Source organism: Mesoplodon mirus (assembly GCF_964341445.2).
Source record: "Mesoplodon mirus genome assembly, chromosome: 6".
In the NCBI taxonomy this organism is placed as follows: domain Eukaryota; kingdom Metazoa; phylum Chordata; class Mammalia; order Artiodactyla; family Ziphiidae; genus Mesoplodon; species Mesoplodon mirus.
In genome coordinates, this window is record NC_138982.1 from 36,167,610 (window position 1) to 36,189,972 (window position 22,363).

Sequence of the window (22,363 nt, forward strand, 5' to 3'; positions counted from 1 at the left end):
TCTGCGGCATGTGGGATCTTCCCGGACCAGGGCACGAACCCGTGTCCCCTGCATCGGCAGGTGGACTCTCAACCACTGCGCCACCAGGGAAGCCCAATTTCTGTTCTTTGAATGTAGCTATGTTGTGACCAGTCATGTTGAAATCACAGTACATTGAACAGCATTACACTTGAGGCACTGAGGCCCCAGGTGGGGATGAGGCAGTTAACCCGCTGTGCTCCTGGAATCTGCCACTTCTCTAACAGTTTATGCCTTGTACTCGATATTTTACTAACTTGAAACATCATCCTTCCCCTTGCATTCCCAGAGCACACACATCTGGTGTTTGAATGTGTAGCTTTGGATTTATAGGATTTGGGCGAGCATTTGTGTTGGTGCAAAAGGCTATGAGTAATGTCAACATTACATTTTCAAAAAGAATACTTCCCTGGTAATGTAGATCTATACCTTGATATAGCACAGTGTGTTCAAAGGAACTAATAAATAGGTAAAATTCGTCAGCTCCTCCCCCCTCTTTTTCTTTTTTTAAGCAACAACAACAACAAGCCACCCTGTCATTAGGAGAGATTAAGGAATGAGGTAGGCAGCTTCTTAGCTTTTCTAGTGAGGGACATATTTGGCTCTATTCCTACAGTTGATAAAAATTGAAAAAAGAAGTTTTAAAGTTCAGCCATGAAAATCAATAGCTTGGGGCCTCCCTGGTGGCGCAGTGGTTGAGAGTCCGCCTGCCGATGCAGGGGATACGGGTTCGTGCCCCGGTCTGGGAGGATCCCATATGCCGCGGAGCGGCTGGGCCCGTGAGCCATGGCCGCTGGGCCTGCGCATCCGGAGCCTGTGCTCCGCAACGGGAGAGGCCACAACAGTGAGAGGCCCGCATACCGCAAAAAGAAAAAAAAAAAAAAAAAAAAATCAATAGCTTGGTTTTACCTAACAATACCAACTTTAGCACATGAAGGAAGACGAGGAGGAAGAAGACAAATTTATTTCTATTGCCTTCTACTTCCCTAGCACCTCTGCCAAGAGGCAGTTAAAGGCAAAAGGCAGATATTAGGAAGAAAAGCAGTAAATGTTCTGCTGAAGGTCATGGGTGGCCCTTGGTAGGTAAGGAAGGAAGCAGCGAAGACATGAGTGCTCCTAGCATCAACAGCAGCAGGAAGGAGACCTACTCTTCATTGCACCCCTTAGTACATGTGCAAATGTTCAAGGTATTTACATTATAAACAACAGCAACGAAACTGAAGCCCCCTAGTAAAGCTTCACTTTCGTATTTGGAAGTACCAAACTTTCTTTAAAATAACAAAAGTAAAGAAAACCGGGTATGTGCTTTGAGGCCCACTAAAAGGAAGTACCAAAATGTCCTTGTGATGATACCACATCCTCATGTGTAAGCACTTTCAAAGCCATGAATTCAGCACTAAAGAGAGGGTTCAGTGGAAGTGCACATTAGTTGCCTAACAGGTGATAGGAACAGAAATTAAGCTTGTATAAATTTCTCTTGGAAAATGTTTGTCTTTCCTGAGTTAGTGATATGAATTCTTTTCTCAGTTAATTGGAACAACATAATAGTGTATTTTATTTTATTTTATTTTTTTTTTTTTTGCGGTACGCCGGCCTCTCACTGTTGTGGCCTCTCCCGTTGCGGGGCACAGGCTCCGGACGCGCAGGCTCAGCGGCCATGGCTCACGGACCCAGCCGCCCCACAACATGTGGGATCTTCCCAGACCGGGGCACAAACCCGTGTCCCCTGCATCAGCAGGCGGACTCTCAACCACTGCGCCACCAGGGAAGCCCGTGTATTTTATTTTTAACCTTGTCCAAAAAAAAAAAAAAAAAAAAGAGCCTGGGTTCTTAGCGTAACTTTTTATTCTCTTCCCCATAGTTTTCATTTTTTAGAAAAACTTTCATTTTAACTGCCTTATTATTTAATATTTTCTTAATTTAAGAGACATGCAGGATATAAGTGATTAAAGTAGAGCAAATAGTTAAAATTTTAAACACTTTAGGGTCTACTTTTCTTGGAATAATAGGTCTGAAGATTTTTTTTTCAATTATAAAAGTAATATATATGTTTACAAAGAAAGGAGGTACACCATAAAGGATTAAACCAGAACTAATAATCATTGCTAATATTGGATTTATTTTCTTCTCTCTCTCTCTTTTTTTTTTCCCCCAAGAATGACTTAGATTACATAGTATTCTACTGTATGGATATATTGTAATTTATTTAACCCATCTATTAGTAAAAATTTAGAATATATCTTTTTTTCTCCAGAAATAACACTGCAGCAAACATGTATATGTACATATCTCCTATCCTTTTCTTAAGATAAATTCAAAGATAAACATATTTAGCACTTTGATACATATTGCCAAATGGTCCTTCAGAAAAGTTCTGTGCTTCTCCAGTGTATGAGAACCTCTATCTACACAGTCTCACCAGTGTTTACTTAATTTTTCCTTCTTATACATGTTTCCTGTTTCCTTTTTGAAGGTACTTTATCTTCTCATGCACCAGAGCTTTCAGAACTGTGTGGTACAGCCAGTCATACTTCTTTAAAGAACAGGTATTTTCTTATGTGTTGTCTGTGGCAGAGGGAAGGCTGCAGGGCTTGGATTTGACTGCCTTCCTGTGCAATAAGGAAAGCCTATCTCTCACAGGTGTGCTAGTCACTTACTGAATATTAAGTATTAAATTGCCCCAAGTATCTGCCAAGCTCTGTGTCACATGATAGGGATATAGTGGCGAGCAAAACAGAAGTCTCTGCTCTCAGGAGGTTTACACTCTAATGGGTTGTTTTCTAGGGCATTCTTTTCCATCTTTACCATCTGAGAGGGGAGGAAAAGGTATATCTTTCTAATTTGCATGTATTTGATTTCTGAATTTCATAATTTTTTGTCCATTTGTATTACTTCCATTTTTTAAGATATGAGCATTCTTGGTCTTTTCCTTCTTTTTCTTTTTGATTTGTCAGGGTTAGTCACATTGATCCTTTGCCATTGTGGCAGACACCAGTGCCCCTCTGTCCTTGCTGACCAGTCCCTGACTGTGTTCAGGTGCTGGTTGACCAGCACCAGTGGAGCTGGCCTTAGTTCCTGGGCTTTTAGGAGAAATAGGAAACAGTGTGCTGAGCCTGGGCTCTGGCATGGAATCCCCATGAGGTCTGATAAGTGCACAGATTACTCTTTGCTGCGCCTCCATTTCTTCACCTATAAAGTAAAGGGACTGGACAAAACAATGTTTTTTGTTTCCTCTTCTGTCTATGACTTGAGACCAAGATTGGGGTGGCTGCTTCTCACTGGCCAAGCCTAGGTCACAGTCCCTCCTCCTCTGTGTGAGGAGGGCTGGGAAAGAGAATGACAGCCATTCCGGCTTTGACGGTGGCAGGTTGACTCTGCTGAGTAAAGTGGAGGATTCCCCGGACACCCAAGACTCTATTAGTTTGCTAGGGCTGCCATAACAAAATACCACAGGCTGGGTGGCTTAAACCACAGAAATTTATTTTCTCACAGTTCTGGAGGCTGGAAGTCCAAAATCAATGTGTTGGCAGGTATCTCCTGAGGCCTCTCTCCTTGCCTTGCAGGCAGCTGCCTTCTCTCTGTGTCCTCACTTGGCCTTTTCTCTGTGTGCCTGCATCCCTAGGATCCCTTCCTCTTCTTACAAGGATATCACTCATACTGTTAAATGAGGGCCCCACCATTATGACCTCACTTAACCTTAATACCTCCCTAAAGACCCCATCTCCAAATACAATCGCATTCTGAGGTACTGGGCACAGGGCTTCAACATATAAATTTGAGGGAAACACAGTTCAGCCTATAACAAGCAAGGAGCCCAGTTAGGATGCTATTTAGAATAATTCTGGCAAGGGATATTGAAGGCCTTGAACCAAGGCAGTGGCAATGAGGATTGGAAGTTGGGCACAAATTCAAGAGCTATTACACAAGAAAAAGTTAACAGGGTCTGAGGATCAGTTTAATGTGGTGGTTATGAGAGAGGACTTCCAGAAAAGCACTCAGAGAGAGACCATAGCCAGATCAAGAAGTTACATTCTTGATTCTTAATGCTTAGAATCTGGTGTTTTGGATCTGTGGGGTACGTAGTTGGGCAAAGAGTAAGTCTTCTTACTATGTCATAAAGGCAGGATGGTGGGAAGGGGGCAGAAGGAAGGAAGAAGAGCAGCAGAGGGTACAGACTGTACTGAAGTATAGACCCAACAGGACCTATGCCAGTTACAAAATGAACATTAGGTAGCATGTATTGAGTTTCAATTATGAAGGCTGTGGATCAGAATCATCTGTGGGACTTATGCCCTGGACCACCTCTGGAAAATCTGATTTAGTAAGTAGGGCCCACAAGTCTACATTAAAACAAACAAACACAGAACAACTCTAAAGGGGATTCTGTTATACAGCCAGGATGGAAAACTCCCAATGAATCAGGCATTGTTAGGCACTTTTATGTACATCTTATTTAGTTCTCACCATCACCCTAACATATAAGTATTGTTATCTGAGCTTATAATCTGGTGGGGAAGTATATACACGTGTACAAGTAACCATGGGGATGCGAATAATCTAAAGATCATTTGGGGAGAGAAATACATCTATTTACTCAACATTTATCAGACACTTAGTAAGTGCCAGGCACTAGGCTAGGTTCTAGAGCTAAAAAGATGAAAAGAACATAATGTCACCACCCAGTAGCTCCAGGTCTGAAGAGAACATGAGTATAAAAATCTCAGATTATAAAGCTGAACTGAACTCTGTTCTAATGGAGTTATGTGCTGACACAAAGGAGAAGTCACGTCATGTGGGAAGCACCTGAGGAGATTCCATTTAAGACAACTTGCAAATAATGAATTGGAGCTCACCAGGCACACAGAGGAAGGAGGCCCACTCAGGCAGAGGAAACATCATGTACCACGGTGGGGCTGAGAAAAAAGCACACCAAAGCCACTGAAAGAATCCCTTCGTGGATGGTTGAACCTGTCTGGAGTAGAGAGATTGGCAGCAAAGAAGGTAGAAAAGGTTGGCAGGTTGACGGGGCCTTATTTATGAAATTAAGGAATTTGGAGTTTATCCTACAGATCTGTGGTTTTCAAATTCTATTCAGTAGAGCTGTGAGATCTCTTTGGAGTCCACTGGTGGGTCATCTGGGGATGCGGAGTGGGCCCAGGTGGGCAGGGGTCTGGGTCTCCCACTCCTAATTCAACCACACCAACTCTGCTTTTACGCATTTAATTGTGGGTACTGGTGAAAGACTTTTTCTTTTAAACAAAGGGTCCCATGATTAAGAAAAGCTTAAAAACCATAGCTTTAGGTGATGCTAAACTATTGAAGAATTTTAAGCCTGAGAGTGCTATGAGTTTCCAAGGTGAAAAGAGTTGCCAAGAGTGTCAAGTGCTGAAGAGATGTCAGGAAAAATAAGTACTGGAAAGTGTCCTTTGGCTTGGCAATCGGAAAGTGACCTTACTGAAAACAGTTGATGGGGGTGGGTAGGGAGTGGAGAACAGAATGCAGTGGATAGTGGAATGAACAGGAGGAGAAAATGTGGCGACGATGCTCTTAAGAATCTTAGGAAGCAATGGAGGGAGATTTGGCAATAGCCAAAGGGGTGGTTTACTCAACTCACCTGTCCGCCTTCTTTGCTAACTGATCCCCTATCCACATGGTCACAGAGGGAGGCTTCTGAAGCTATGTTTGTATGTGGCTGTCCCCTTGATGTGGTCAATTGGCCCTTGATGGGGTACATCATCCAAGCTGGGCTGATACTTCCCCCAAGAAATTTAGAATTTGGGTCAAGAGAGAAAACCCTTTCTTGCCAGTTAGTTGGTTAATCTCGGGAGCTGGGCCCGGACAGTCAGGTGAAGTGAGCTTCAGGTGTGCAGAAGAACAAAGCAGATGTTTGGAAAGGACAGAGGGGAGGGAGCATCCAGGCTTTACAGGTCCTGGTTCCAAATACTTCTCAAGGCCCATGGAAAGCCTGTCATCCCCATTCCGGTGAAATCATCCTATTTTATCATGAACTCTTTATTTTTGCCTTACTCAAATAGTTTCTCTTACAACAAAAATGATCCTTACTGATACAGAGGATATATGCTTCTATTTCTTTCTCTTTTCTTCAAAGAGGAAAGAAAGGTCAGTGGAGAGAAAGGGTGAGGATACCGAGAAAAAACCTTTCTCAGAGGAGAATGGAAGGGGTGACATCTGGAGCACAAGGAAGAGATACACTTTCCTCTGAGATAGGTGGGTAAGAAGTAAGGAAGATGGGAATGTAGATGAGTATGCGGGGCAGGGCTGGGAAGAGTATTCCTACCTAATGACTTCTGTCTTCTTTGTGAAGAGGCAAAATTATCTATAGATCATGGAGGCGTGGGCCACAGCTTGGCTGGCAAAGTTTGGGAATAGCCATTGTGTCAGTGTGCCAGGGATGTGGCAACAGATAAATAGTACAAAGACAGTTGAAACGCCTAAGTATGTAGTGTCCAAGTCTTGAACTACTGAATGCAGTGATACAGTCTCAGCCATAAAAGCCTTCAACTCTTGCCTACTCAGCCCCCTTTAACATACAAATTGGATCACATCACACTCCTCTGCTTAAACTCTTCCAATGTCTCCCATTGCTTTAAGATATAAATTGTCTCCAGTATTGCTCAACAACTAGCGGGGGAGGCATCATGAAGGAAATCTTTGGATTGATCCAGTGCTGGGTGTGTGAAATAGCCAGGGAATGACCTAGGGAGAGGTAGGGGGCATGGTAAAAAAAAAAAAAAAAAGCTGTTGAAGTGGTGGAGGAAGACCAGACAGGTGGATCCCAACAACCTGAAAGAGAGAGTCCTGGGGTCGGGACTTGGGGTGTGAAGTGAATGTGTGTGCGTGAGACAGCAGGGAACACTGAAGGTTGAGCTTGTGCATGGAACGTTCTGGGTGAGACAAAGTTTACCATGGGAACATGTAAGGACTTTCTGGAGTGACATATTCTGAGCCAAAGAGATAACCTTTCTTCTCTCTGTGTGAATGACACCACCTCCTACCAGTCACCACAACCTATAACCTGGAGTCATCCTAGGAGTTCAGTCTTCATTGCCTCCCTCACATTCATTTGGCCATCAGAACCTTTTAACTGTATTTCCTAAACATCTCTTGACTGTGGTTGCCTTGATTGGAAACCTCGAAATTGCCCCCACCCCCTTGCCCCACTGTCCTTTAAAATTCAAATCAGATCTCACTCCCAGGCTTAAATTCTCCCAGTGGCTTCCCACTGCTTTAAGATACAAATTCCTTAGTGTGGCAGACAAGGTCCTTGGTATCTGGTTAACGTTTACCTCTGGGCTTTAGTCACATAGTTCTCTGTGATTAAAGGTCCTTGGAAAGACCTTCCACACCTTCTCTTGGATCTTACTTTTTCAAGATCCCTCATATCTGTGGAGGTATGAGAAACCTTATTTCCTTCACTGGGAGAAATGACCATCAGAGTATGAGTAGCCCCCTGTGCATGCTCCTGGCCCAGAACTAATCACATATTTCCCCCTCTGGTCTGATAGCTCTAGACGGGAGACACTGTTTATTTCACCTGTAAACCTCAGAGCCTACCACAGGGTTTGGCCAGAGTACATGCTCAATGGATATTATTGAATGAAGAAGGAATGAGTGAATGCTGAAATCGCCTTAGCTGAAGGTAGGAATTGGGGTTGGAAGACTGAGTGAGAGGCCAAGGTCTTGGATGAGAGTTTACTAGCTGTGTTTTATGGGACCTGGCCATCGACACCTTCTTTTAGGGAAACTGCCTTGTCTAGTAGTCAGCTGTCCTGAATCCTGCATCCTGACACCATTCCTGTACAAATGATTAAGTTGAGTGATCCTGCCCTTCTATCGGCTTGCCAGGGACCGGTGTGACCTGTCATGAAAAGATGAGCTGGGTTAATCGGATTTTCTCCTGGGATCTGGGAATTGGAAAACAGATTAAAATGATAAGCTCCAGGAGCATAGGTTGAAAGGATACATCAAGAATTGTCAAGAAATATTTAGAAGTTGCAGAGTGGCCCGGATACATTTTTATGACCTGTGCAATGTTTTATCATATTTTGAATGGATTGCCAACGTTTGAGAATTGGAAGGTTTCACACTGAAATCTGGCTATTTGGTTTCTCTTGTAAAATTCAAAAGTCTGATATGGCAAAAACTGAAGCCAAGTAGAACACAGGGCACCTGCTTTCCCCTTCACCATGGCCTTCCCCACGCCATATGCTCACACCTGGCCAGCTTCATTCATTTACATTATCTGCTCGGCCCCTATAGCCATCTGACAACCAACTTGTTGAAGGAACAAGTAGCAATGAGGGCTTATATGCAAGCCAGGTTCACAGGGGAACAGAATCCCTAAGAGAGCAAGGAGGAAACTTGTGGGAGTTGGGGAGTAGGTGAGAAAGAGAGAGGATACAGCTGCTAAGAGAGGGAAACCAGTGCCCAGAGATGCCTGAGTTTCTGGGCTTCTCAGTTCTAGTAACTGCTCATGGTTACCTTCATCATAATTCCCGTTTCTTGAGATAATTTGCAATGCAATTAGTCAGGCTAAGGGAGGGGGCTACTAGGAAATTGGTAGATAACAGCAATGAGGCAAGTAAGACAGTGGTTTATTTAGATGATATTAGCCTCAAAGAAGAAATTCTTACATGAAGGTGGAATATAAATTATAAGTTGCTGTCAAGAGTTAGACTCTTGCTGACTATGTATCCTGGTTCAGAAGGATCAGAGAAGGGGCACTGAACAACCTGTGCTCGAGAGGATGTATAGTCAAAAGTATTCTCAGAGAAAATCAGAAGCATTCTGGGAAGGGCTGTGGGTATGCAGGGTTCCAGAGGGTTTGGAGGAAGGAACTAGGAAGTCTAGGGAGAAGAAATTTGGAAGAGATTTAAGTTTTGATCATTTATATCATCTAAGAGTGTAGACTGGGCCTGGTAACTAACTTTCACTGTGTGTTGAAAAGAGAGGTCTGTATTTCAGCAAACAGAGAAGGCTTCCTGAAAGAGGTGGCATGTGAGCTGCGTTTTAAAGAGATGAAAAGGAAATGCTTCACAGGCAGACAGAGCCACAACTGTAAAGGCTGAATTCTAAAGGGAGAGTGGGCAGTTTGCAGTTAGAGTCTGGATCATGGGGCCTGAGTCACCTAGCAAGTTATTTTTGTATCTTGGGGCCTTGGTTTCCATTATTATAAGAATAATAATATTGTAATTCTTCTATTCTAAGACTCAATGTTCCTACCCTATCTCACTTTTAATATTTCTCAATTTAGGATGTATCTTACAATTGTAAGATTGTAATTGACACCCCAAAATGCTTGCTTTATCACAGGGCAAAGAAAAATTGTGACAGTGTTATCACTAACTAGGTATATGTAAATTTAGCCATCCACAGAAAGATGTTCATTTGATAATTAGCTTAGTTATTTGCATTGATGATGCCATGCAGTTGAATTTTAATCTGAATCTCAAAGTGTCATGTTAGGTGTCTTCCAAAAGGTTACATTGTGTTGAGCGATTGAAACAATAAGATATTGTATATACAGATTAGTTGTCATGCATATGGAATACAATTAAATGTAGAAATGGCCAACTCTCTAAATTTGACACAGAAGTTACAAATCTAGAAGAGGTTGTCTTGACTAACTGAAGTGTTTGAGGACACTGAATGTTTAACTGTCAATAGTTTCTAGTTATTAAGAGAAGCTGTGTAGATTCTAGGGATATGCAATTCAATTAAAAAAAGAAACCAAGTTTATAAACAAAGAAGAAACGTATATAATGGTCGTATATTCTTTGAAATGTCTCAAAAGTATGCTGTTACTTTCTAAAGGTGATGAAGAGATCAAGATATAACCATACGTTATGAAAAACAGCATGCCATCATGCTATACTTAACCAGATGGTCAAAAGGGTTATTATATAAGACTTTAGGCAGTGGAAGGGAGAAGACTTAAACCTAACCTCTGCTTATGGTACTGAAGAAGAAAGTGGTACAATTATGATAATAACCAACATTAACTGAATGATTACTATGTGGCACTGTTGACTTGAGTTCTTATCCATTCAGCCTCAGGACAACTCTATCAGATCAGTGGTGTTATCTTCATTTTGCAGTGAGAAAGCTGGCAGGCAAATCCCAAAAGCTTACCTCCAGAGCCACTATGCTGTTCTAACACCCTCCCTGTGCATTTTTACGGGTATGGTTTTTAGGTTGAGTTTAGAAGTATATACTTAAATACAATGTATCCATGGTACTTACATGCCATGAGTTCGTGGCATCTAAGAATCAGAAGTAGGGGATTGTGGGATTATTGTGGGGATCAGAAGATGAGTATCTTACAGTGGCTCCTAGAAAAATCGTGTATCAGAGGGCAGGTGTTGCAAGTTGAGTAAATGAGCCTGCATTTTCAGAATCCTATCGTCTTAGAACTGGCAAAGGCTACTGAGAGAAAGGGGTCAGTAAGGAGGAATGTTTTCTGTGGTTTTGAGAACGGTTCCTCCACACAAAACGCCCTGCCTCCCCTATCTGTCTAAATCCTTCTGATCTTTCCATGCCCACCCCAAATGCCAGCTCCTTCTGAAAGTAGTCTCTGGTTATATTAAAATATATATCAATACATGGGAGATACTTTCAAATCATTACGTGATGAAGCCAGTAAGTGAAAGACGGATTTTAGCATTAAAGTTACCCTCGCTCCTCTCCTGGCCTCAGTTTCTCTAAACTGAAAGGAAGTGGTGGCTTAGACCATCTCTTCCTTTTATAATCTCCACTCTTTTACCCTTTTCAGATTTCTGCCAAAGCTGCCTTGAAAAGCAGCTCTCCTTTCTCAGACCTGCAGGCGGCGGCTCCTCCTTGTTGGCAGCTCAGCAGGGCGGGGCTGGAGAAGCAGGAGAAGAGGCGGGGGCTCCGGGGGAAGCGCGGCGCGCAGCCACGTGACTTCCTTCCCAAGGAGCCTCAGCTGCCGGCCTCCCAGCAACCGGTTCGTCCCGCCTAACGACGCCCGCGCATCCTGGTTGGCCCTCGGGACGCTTTTGGCAAGGTGGCTCCCACGGTCGCGCCGCTCACTGGCTTCCGCTACCGTCGCTCAGGCGCGTTGCCCGAGCGCCCGCAGGCGGTGCTACCGGAAGCCCCTCCTATTGGCCGTCGTGTTCGTGGCTGGCTGGCTGCGGCTGTCACTCCGGGTCGTTTCCCTGAGGTCGGTCCTCTGCTGGGGGCGGGAGGAAGAGGGGCAGGACTAGGGCCTGACGAGCCGTCGCTGCCGCCGCCGTCTTCGCGGCTGCTATGACCAGCGGGCGAGGCGCCCTCCGCAGCTCTGCGCAGCGCTAGTCGCGGCCGTGCGCCAGCCGTAGCCGTCTGGGTCCCCAGCGCAGCCGCTCCCGCGGCTCCCTCGGCTCTTCCAGCGCCGCCTGCGAGACGAGGCGGAGGCAGGATGAAGATGACGGTGGATTTCGAGGAGTGTCTGAAGGACTCGCCCCGCTTCAGGTAGCCGACGCGGCCGCCTGGCGCCGGGCCGGCGTCACCCGGAGCTGCCTCCCCCGGCGGTGGGGGCGTGAAAGGCAGCCCGCGAAACGCGCGGGAGGCCCCGTAGTCCGCGCCCTCCGACGGGGCAGGCTGCCGATGCCGTCGCTCCCGATCCGGAGAGGGCACGACAGCCCCGACTAGCCCTTCGTGAGGGGCGAGGCTGGGCCAGAGGAGGATGTTGCCCCCTTATCCCCCTTCCTCGCTCTCTGCCCGGGGCGGAGCGCCCGAGAGGCGGGGCGCACCAGCTCCGGGGAACTGGGGTGCAGCCGCCTCCCCGAAGACTCGTGCCCTTTGCGGTGCGCGCTCACGTTCCCTTCCTCTTGCCGCTCGTCCTTTCCCCTTCCTTCCGCTGCTTCTTCGTTTCCACCCCCACCCCAGCCCTTCTTTGAGGGAGCTTGCAGGGCACCCTCCTGCAGTTCACTTAGTTCCTTTTACCCCGAGGAGGAAGGAGTGGGGGGCGAACTGGGATGTCGATTTCTGCTGCTGGCGTGTCCCCTGCCGGGGGGGCTCCTCGGAAGGCGCTGGCGGTTGATTTTGCACGGGAGTCGGGGGGTGGGAGTGCTTTTACTAACAGCATTCTGTCCACCTTGGTCCGAGACTATAGGCTTTTCTTTACACCTAAGCTCTTTGGAGGGGCACCGCTGTCGAGAGGTACCGGGCTGAGGGGTGAGGACTAGGAGAAACAGTGAATTTCTGTTTTGAGAACGGAAGTAGGAGGGCCCTGAAGATGGCATTTCTGTTCCTCTTCCAGCAGCGTCGGCCCGGGAGGGCCCCCATCACCGTCGGATGCTCCCAGTGGATCTGTCACATAAACTGACGTGATGGCACTCCGATTCACATGGGCTGGCCACCCTGCCTTGAGAGAGGCGGCAATCCTGAGGGTGTCCAGAGCACAGACTCTTTAGGTTTCGGGCATCGTAGGAAACTCTTGAATTGTTTTGGAGAATGGAGTTTTGCTAGGTTGTGTTTTACAGTGCATTTATAGGGCTGTCCTTAGGCCTTAAAAATAAGGCCTTTAGAACTTCCGTTAGATAGTGACATGTCTTGAAAGCGTCCCCTGATCATTGATGTGTGTGTGCCCGCTGATCTCTAGGCCAAGCCTGGGTTGTAAATTCCTGCATCCTCTGCCTGGGAACTAACTGTTCTCATCGTTATCACTGTTAATTTCATTTGCCATTTTCTTTTCAGTGAAAAGCAAAGAAAACTATTGTAAAACTAAGGAACTCCTACTTCTAAGAGAATGTCCTTTGGTTTTTTTGTTTGTTTGTTTTTTGGTGTTAATTTTATTTGGAGTTTAGGGCTATTGCTTATAAAAACGTACACCTGGTTTGATTGCTGTTGCTGGTATTAGTTTTTAAAACTTATATTGTGAGTGATTTGATGGACTCAGAGGAGATACAAATGGATTGTTTAGGACAGCTTTGCAAGTTAGATTCCAGGACTGTGTGGCAAAGGAAGTAATTTTTAAAGTGTACCTTAAAAAGTTCCACTTTTTTGGTGAAATTGTTGTTAATATTACTGGGTAACGAGGTAATCACGGCACTTTTTACCTAGAGAATGTGGCTTTGTGCTCAGTTTGTTTCACAGTTTAAATTTCATTCAAAAAAAAAAGTTGAGAGAAGTGATTTGGAAATGCTTCTAATCCCTGGTGTTGGTCACAAACCATGTGCTGTCTTTGTTTTTAAAATAAAAGAATCATTGAATATAAAATAAGAGGAAAAGATACTGATTAAGTCGTATGGAATATTATAGTGAACGTTTGTTAGACTTGAATGTAATTTCTATTCTATATTAATTAGGATGTTAGGGATTTTCTAGAGTTGTTTCCGGTATTCCAGTTGCTGTTGGCTGCAAATTGGGAAGACAAACCAAGATTCAGAGAACTCTAATATCTTGTATAATTTGTGAGACTAGATTAAATTTGCAGTAGAGGCAAGAATGCCAGGAAATAAAAGTCTCATCATTCACACTCCTAATTTTTACAGTTTTCCTATAATCCCATTACTGTGTAGGTTTCTATAGCATTTGAAAATAATGTTTCAGAAGTCTTTTTATTCACATGCCTTATGTATAAGCAAAACTTTTAAAAGCATTGTGCACTTTATGAGTGATATATTGAAGTGTTTGTATCAAAAGAAGATTTGTGGCAGCTGGGCTTGTTTTTCTGATAGCAAGGCAGCTGTACTATTTATTCCTTGTAGTGTCCTGATCTACTGTGCTGCTTTAAATCTAATTCCTATTTTTATTATCCTTCACAAATGAATCTTGTGGCGTTTAAGTCTGGTATGTGGACATAACTGCCTTGAATGTTGTAGAATCAATGTAAATGGCAGCTCTTGCTGAAGAAAAATTTCATCAGTGTTCAAGCTTCAGACATTAATTTTCCTATTAAATTGGTAAGGAAACAGGAAGACTGGTTGAAATAGGGAGAGAAGGATGTTGCAGTTGCAACATTGTTTTTAGTAATTTGAATACTCAGTGGTTACTTTTACATTCCTGTGAACATTTTGTTTTGTTTTTAGATTGGAAGGCACATTTCATTATGTAATTTTGGGTTCCCTTCTTAGTTTTTTAAAAAACCAGTCTAAAGGTCAAAATCTTGTTCATTTAAAATCTGCAGGAAAGTGAATGCATCTAAGTGTACATTTTTAAAGTGGGAATTATCCATTTTGACCAACATTTGTTGAAGAAGTTTGAACTTGTTTGGGCCCTAAACTGTAAATTTATAAAATTTTTATAAAAATTGTGCTTTTTCCTTTATATAAACATGGTTCACTCAGGAAGTGAAATTTTGTTTGAAACAAAAAGTTGAATTAGTGCTTTTTTTTTTTTTTTTACAGTCCAGGTCTTTTATTTTCTTTACACCTATCATGCCATGAATTCATAGGGAATGGGCTCCAACAGTTCAGGCTCCTTTCCATCGGTTCTCACGAAGTGTGCTTCTCTGGGTAGAGCAGGCTGGCGCTTCAGTTGAACCCAAGTACCTTTCTCTTGGCTTCCTTCTTTTTCTGATCATTTTCCTTCACCCGTTTCAGGAAGCTATCTCGGCTGTTAGAATGTTTAATATGCTCGATACACACATTAATTCTCTTGGCAAGAATCTTGCCCTTGTTTGTTTACAATGTTGCCAACAGCATGCTGGGTAATATTGTAGACTCTCCCAGTTTTGCCATGGTAACATTTGTGGGGCATTCCTTTTTGAACAGTGCCCATTCCCTTGATATCTACAATATCACCTTTCTTGTAGATTCGCATGTATGTGGCCAAAGGAACAACTCCATGTTTTCTAAAAGGCCTAGAGAACAAGTAGCGGGTGCCCCTCCTCTTTCTCTTTGTGTTGGTCATTTTGGCGAATTAGTGGAAGATGGTGGTTCCGCTAGTGCTTTTTTTAAAAAAAATTTTTTTATTTATTTTTTGGCTGCTTTGGGTCTTAGTTGCGGCACGCGGGACTTTTTGTTGTGGCGTGCAGGCTCTTCCTTGCAGTGCACGAGCTTCTCTCTAGTTGTGGCGTGTGGGTTTTCTCTCTCTAGCTGTGGCACGTGGGCTCCAGGGCGCGTGTGCTCTGTAGCTGTGACGCGTGGGTTCCCGAGCGCATGGGCTCTGTAGTTTGCAGCACGAGGGTTCTTTCGTTGAGGCACGCGAGCTCAGCAGTTGGCGGGCTTAGTTGCCCCAGGGCGTGTGGGATCTAACTGGAGTTCCCTGCCTTGGAAGGCAGATTCTATACCACTGGACCACCAGGGAAGTCCCAAGTGCTTTTTGACCTGTGGAAGATTTTTGCTCTGTTTCATTCCTCAAATATAAAAATATTGAGTCTTTATCTGGTACATTTATTTTTTATCCTTAACAATGTTTATTTTGCACCATTCTGAAGGTTTTTTGTTTGATTCTATTTCAGATATGATCCTTGTTCAGCAACTTAGGATAAAAATCTTAAAAAGATGTTTTAGGGTGAAAGGTTTTAATTGTGGAAAGACATTGGAATAAATAAGTAAGTAAGTAAATAAATAAATGCCCACATAAGTGTGTGCGCGTGCACACACATACATATAATGTTTTGCTCTTAAGCTGGTGCCAATCCTGGCTGGTTTGCCTCTTTACCTTCCATATTTAGAACAGGTACACTCTTAACAATTGGTACTTTATATACATGGAAAATACGGTGGGCAAGAGATGAAGCAAAATGTGTTTTTATTTCAGAAGTGGTAGAATGGCATTATAAAGTATCAGTAGTTTTATCATGAACCAAAATACAGGAACCCAGCTACTCCTCATTGCAGCTTCTAGTTCCTCATTTAATGTAGTACCAGCATAAGTTGAAGTAAGGAAGAACAAGCTTTTATAACATACCAGACCTTATACTAGATGCTTTTATAGCTACCATCTCATTTAATACTAAAATATATTACGATGTAGGAATTATTATATTTGTTTTTAAAATGTTTAAAAAAATACCAAACTGGATATTTTGAGAAGTTAAACTGACTTCTTTTTTTTAAATTTTATTTATTTTATTTTTGGCTGTGTTGGATCTTTGTTGCTGTGTACGGGCTTTCTCCAGTTGCAGAGAGTGGGGGCTACTCTTCGTTGTGGTGTGGGGGCTTCTCATTGTGATGGCTTCTCTAGTTGCGGAGCACGGGCTCTAGGCACGCAGGCTCAGTAGTTGTGGCGCACGGGCTTAGTTGCTCCGCGGCATGTGGGATCTTCCCAGACCAGGGCTTGAACCCATGTCTCCTGCATTGGCAGGCGGATTCTTAACCACTGCGCCACCAGGGAAGTCCAAACTGGCTTCTTAATGGTGGACTTTCAAGTGGTGGACTTGGAAGTGAATCCACTCTTTTACTCCATCTCTCGAGCCACAGGCCTTATTGCATTAATTAAATTTGCATTAAGTGTGTGTATGGTGTCTTTTATAATACAGAAGTTTAAAAACTGGCTTTCGTGTATTCCCTAGAAAAGTGTTCCCATTACCATTATTATAGGATATTTTCTATTTTTAGCAATTTTTAGTTTCATGTAATGCAGCTGGATTTAGTTTTGAGTGTGGGAGATAATCCTATTTTATTTTCCTCCTAATGGAAGCCTTTGTCCTAATACCTTTTATTGAATAATCCATCTTTTCCCCATTGATTTAAAATTACACACATATGTGCATATACATATATGTATACGAACATGGGTCTTTTTCTGGATTCTACTCTTTTCTACCAATGTAATTTTTTGTTCTCCTGCAAATATTGTTAATATATTAGTTGTAAAATTTTATAGTCTGTTATGATATCCGGTGGGACAAGTTTTCCTTTGTTACTGTTTTTTTCCAAAAATTTAATGGCTGTTCTTGAATATTTTGTCTATATAATAGCTTCTTCAATTTCAGAAGAGGTTACGTCTTTCTATGTATTTTGGCCTTATTTATTTAAAACTTTTTATTATGTAAAATTTCAATGATGATCCAACTACATGCTGTTTATTAGAGAAATACTTTAGATTCAAAGATACAAATAGATTGAAAGTAAAAGGATAGAAAAATATAAACAGTGCAAGCAGTACCCAAAAGAGAGCTGGAATGGCTATACTAATATCAGATAACATAGACTTTATGACAAAAATTACTAAAGATAAAGGATGTTTTATAATGATAAAAGAGTCAATCCATCAGGAAGACATATACTTATAAACATATGCACTTAGTATAGCCTCAAAATACGTGCGGCAAAAATTGACAGAATTGAAGGAAGAAATAGAAAATCTAACAATAATAGAGACATAAATACTTTCAATAATGGGTAGAACAACTAGCCAGATGGTCAACAAGGAAATAGAAGATGTGAATAACACTATAAACCAAAAAAAGATTTAATAGATATCTATAGAACACTTCATGCAGCAATAGGGGAATTCATATTCTTCTCCAGTTCACATGAATACATTTTCTAGCACAGACTGTATATTAAGGCATTAAACAAGCTTCAGTAAATTCAGAAGGATTGAAATCATGAAAAATATGTTCTTTGGCCACAATGGAATGAAATTAGAAGTCAGTAACAGAAGGAAATCTGAAAAATTTATAAATACCTGAAAATTAAGCAACACATTCCTAAATAACCAGTGGATCAGAGAGGAAATCACAAGGAAATAAGGAAATACTTTCAGACAAATGGAAACAAAAATACAACATACTAAACTTATGGAATGCAGCTAAAGCAGTGCTTAGAGTGAAATTTGTACCTACAAACACCTATATTAAAAAGAAGAAAGATCTCAAATCAGTGATCTAACCTTCCATCTAAGAAACTACAAAAAATAGCAAACTATAACAAAGCAGGGAAAGGGAGGAAATAAAAAAGACTAGAGCAGAAGTAAATGAAAATGGAGACTAGTACAACTAGAGAAAATCAGTGAAACCAGAAGTTGGTTATTCATAAGGATCAACAAAGCTGACAAGCCTTTAGCTAGACAAAGAAAAAAAAGAAGACTCAAATTTCTAGATTCAGGACTGAAAGAGGGGACATCATTGCTGTCTTACAAAAATAAGAGGGATTATGAGAGAATACTATGAAAAATTCTCAGACAATAAATTAGTTAAGCTAGATGAAATGGATATATTCCTAGAAAGACACAAACTATTGAAAATGCCTCAAGAAGAAATAGAAAATTTGAATAGACATGAGATTGAATTAGTAATCAAAAAGCTTCCTCAAAAGAAAAGCCCAGGGACTTCTCTGGTGGCAGAGTGGTTAAGAATCCGCCTGCCAATGCAGGGGACACGGTTTCGATCCCTAGTCTGGGAAGATCCCACATGCCACGGAGCAACTAAGCCCATGCGCCACAACTACTGAGCCTGCGTTCTAGAGCGCACGTGCCGCAAATACTGAAGCCTGCATGTCTAGAGCCTGTGCTCCGCAACAAGAGAAGCCACCGCAGTGAGAAGCCCATGCACTGCAACCAGGAGTAGCCCCTGCTTGCCACAACTAGAGAAAGCCCATGCGCAGCAAGAAGACCCAATGCCGCCCCAAAAAAAGAAAAAAAAAGAAAACCCCAGGCCAAGATGGCTTCACTGATGAATTCTGTTAAATGTTTAAAGATGAATTAACAACAGTCCTTCATAAACTCTTCCAAGAAACAGGAGGAAGGAAGTGTCGCTTCCCAACTGATTTATGAGGCCAGTATCACCCTGCTACCAAAGCCAAAGATATCACAAGAAAATTACATACCAATATCTGTTACAAATACAGGTATTAAAATCCTCAACAAAATATTAGCAAACCAAATATAGCAATATATAGAAAGGATTGTACACCATGACCAAGTGGGATTTATCTCAGGAGTACAAAAATCAATCAATGTAGAAAACCGTATTAATAGAACAAGTGATGCAAACCACATAATCATCTTAATAGATACAGAGAGAGCATTTGACTAAATCCAGCCCACTTTCATGATGAAAATACTCAGTAGTAATAAATTGGGTGATTGGGATTGACATGTATACACTGATGTGTATAAAATTGATGACTAATAAGAACCTGCTGTATAAAAAAATAAATAAGATTCAAAAGTTAGAAAAAAGAAAATACTCAGTAAACTAGGAATAGAAAACTTCCTCAACCTGATAAAGGACATGTATAAAACACTCTCAGCTAACATCATACTTAATGGTGGAAGACAACGTTTTTCTCTAAGATCAAGAGAAAGTCTGTTCTTCCCACTTCTATTTAGCAGTGTAGTGGAGGTTGTAGCCAGAGCAATTAGGCAAGAAAGAAAAATAAAGGCATACATATAAGAAAAGAAGTAGTAAATCCATCTCTACTTTTAGATTATATACAGTTATCTCTTGGTATCCATGGGGATTGGTTCCAGGACCCTCGTGGACATCAAAATATGTGAATACTCAAGTTCCTTGCATAAAATGGTGTAGTATAGTCAACCCTCTTTATCTGTGGGTTCTGCATCCAAGGATATGGAGGGCTGACTGTATCTAGTACATAGAAAATCTTAAGGAATGCACAAAAGTCAGAACTAATAAGTTCAACAAGGCCACAGGATACAAGATCATTGTCAGAATATACCACAGTTTATTTATGCATTCACCTACCAGAGGATATCTTGGTTGCTTCCAGGTTTTGGCAATTATGAATAAAGCTGCTATACACATTTGTATGCAAATGTTTGTGTGGACATAAGTTTTCCACTCATTTGGGTAAGTACCAAGGAGCACAATTGCTGGGTTGTATGGTAAGTATTGCCAGAGTATATTTAGTTTTATAAGAAACCCCCAAACTGTCTTCCAAAGTGGCTGTGCCAGTTGCATTCTCAAGAGCAATGAATGAGAGTTCCTGTTGCTCCGCGTTCTCACCAGCATTTAGTGTTGTTAGTATTCTGGAGTTTAGCCATTCTAGTAGGTGTGTGGTGGTATCTCGTTGTTTTAATTTGCATTTCTCTGATCACATATGATGTGAGCTTATTTGCTGTCATATGCTTATTTGCCATCTGTATATCTTCTTTGTTAAGATGTCTTTTAAGGTCTTTGGCCCATTTTTTAATTGGGTTGTTTGTTTTCTTATTGGGTTTTAAGAGTTCTTTGTATATTTTAAAGAACAGTCCTATATTAGATATGTATTTTGGAATTTTTTTTTTCCCAGTCTGTGGTTTGTCTTCATTCTCTTGATTCCCTTTATTTTTGATATGGAAATTCCCTCTGTCTTTCATATATTGGGTTTACTGTTCTTGATTTTCATGTTGTTGCCTTTTCTATTTACTTATTTTTGCAGAGTGCAGTTGCCACTACCCTCCCTTGAAAAGGTGCATTTTTTTTTTTTCCTTTTAGACTTTACCTGTTTGGAAATGTTTGTAGGTTTGTAGATTGAAACCATTTTCTCTCAGAATTTGCAGGCATTGCTCTATATTCTTCGGGTTTTCAGTGTTGTTGTTGACATGTGGTGCTGTTTTTATTTGCTGATTCATTTTTTGTCCCTGAAGTTTTTTTAGATTTTTTCTTTACTACTGGTATTCTGAAATTTCATGATGATGTGCCTTTGGGTGGGTCTTTTTAATTTATTGTCTTGGACACATACTTTCAGTCTGAAAACTCATGTGTTTTAGTTCTGAGGAATCTTATTATTTCTTTGGTAGTTTCTTTTCCTCTTTTTTTAACCTGTTATTTTTATATCCATATTTTGAATGAATCCTCTAATTTTCTTTTTTCTCCCCTTTTCTATTTCTTTGTCTTTTTGTTCTACTTTCTGGATGATATATCCAAATTATTTACTAATCCTAGTTTTCAAGAATTCGTTCTTACTGTGAATATTCCTTTTTTTTTTTTTTTTTTTTTTTTTTTTTCCGTACGCGGGCCTCTCACTGTTGTGGCCTCTCCCGTTGCGGAGCACAGGCTCCGGATGCGCAGGCTCAGCGGCCATGGCTCACGGGCCCAGCCGCTCCGCGGCATATGGGATCCTCCCAGACCGGGGCACGAACCCGTATCCCCTGCTCCGGCAGGCGGACTCTCAACCACTGCGCCACCAGGGAGGCCCCTGTGAATATTCCTTTTTAATGTCAACCCATTCAAGAGCTTTCCTTGTACATCTGAAGAAATTAGTCATAGTCAACAATTTTTTTTCCTCTCTGAATTACCTTTCCTCTAAGGTTTTTGTTTGTTTGTTTGTTGTTTGTTTTGGTCTCCTTTTAGAAGTTTTCCTTAATGTGTTTCTGTTGACCCTTGGCTCTGTTTACATCAAAGAATGAGGCACTTAAAAAGTTATTGGAAGTATGGTATATTTTGTTACAGCTTGTTGACTGGTGAGTTTCACTACAGGGCAGTATTTTCATTGGGACCACTCCCAAATGTCAGTATCTTTAGGTCTTTTCTTATTTATCTGACATGTCCTTAAAGAGCCATCTTCTGCCTGGTAAATAGAGCGTAAGTGCTGAATTTCAGGGAACTGAGCTAGGGAAGGGGCTGGGGAAGGGCTGTGGGGTAGAGACTTCTTACTGGAGTTTCTCTCTCATAGGGAATTTTTAACAGAGTTTTAATCAATACTTTTGATTTAATTATGTAAACCTTTACAGAAAATAAAGCTCCCATCTTTTGTCAGTGTCAGGGAGGGGTAGTCATATCAGGTTGGAGGAGTGGAATGAGGATCTGAATGCTCCTTATGAGTATAAGATTTCAACTAATCCTGTTTTCACTCTCCCACCTCCTCCCACCTCCATCCCAGTAGTTTGAGACATATGACATCTTCATGCCTCTAACCATTAGGGGATTCTGTATTGTAGATCTTCTTGCTTGACATTGGCTTCACAAGTGTACTTTGAAGACTTAGGTTTGGCATTTTCTGGTCTGAGTTACTGTTCTTTTATTTGCCTTTCAGTTTCCAGAATTGTGTTGCTACTGTTATTGCTTCTGTTCTTTGTCCTGTGTATTAACCCGCCTTACTTTTCTGTCATTTTAATTGGATTTTTTTTTTTTTTCCTGCGGGCCTCTCACTGTTGTGGCCTCTCCCATTGCAGAGCACAGGCTCCGGACACGCAGGCTCAGCGGCCATGGCTCACGGGCCCAGCCACTCTGCGGCATGTGGGATCTTCCCAGACCGGGGCACGAACCCGTGTCCCCTGCATCAGCAGGCGGACTCTCAACCCCTGCACCTTCAGGGAAGCCCTTAATTGGATTTTTTGAGAAAATGGAGATAATGGATGTATTTGATCTGCTGTTGGTATGCAAAGCATAATTTCTACTGGAGAACACTCTTTTAGGGTAGTGAATGTGGACCAAGTATGTGGGCTCTGGAGGTTGATTACCTGTTTGACTTCTTTTTCACTTACTTGT

The 22,363-nt window shown here is 41.9% G+C and overlaps 1 protein-coding gene and 1 pseudogene across 4 annotated transcripts in view; one reads left to right on the forward strand and one right to left on the reverse strand.

Moving 5' to 3' along the window:
* The first annotated feature begins 11,189 nt into the window (after positions 1 to 11,189).
* The window catches only part of ACAP2 (ArfGAP with coiled-coil, ankyrin repeat and PH domains 2), a 167,877-nt gene continuing 156,703 nt past the window's right edge, over positions 11,190 to 22,363 (forward strand). For 2 of the 3 annotated variants that reach the window (XM_082626128.1, XM_082626130.1), the window contains exon 1: positions 11,190 to 11,505. In XM_082626128.1, coding sequence (XP_082482254.1) covers positions 11,453 to 11,505 — 53 coding nt within the window. In that variant the 5' untranslated portion in view covers positions 11,190 to 11,452. The remainder of the gene's footprint in view (positions 11,506 to 22,363) is intronic. The other variant, XM_082626129.1, reaches the window with a different exon arrangement.
* On the reverse strand, positions 14,185 to 14,904 carry LOC309806312 (large ribosomal subunit protein eL21-like; annotated as a pseudogene). Its single transcript has one exon. The product of its transcript is annotated as a large ribosomal subunit protein eL21-like (transcript).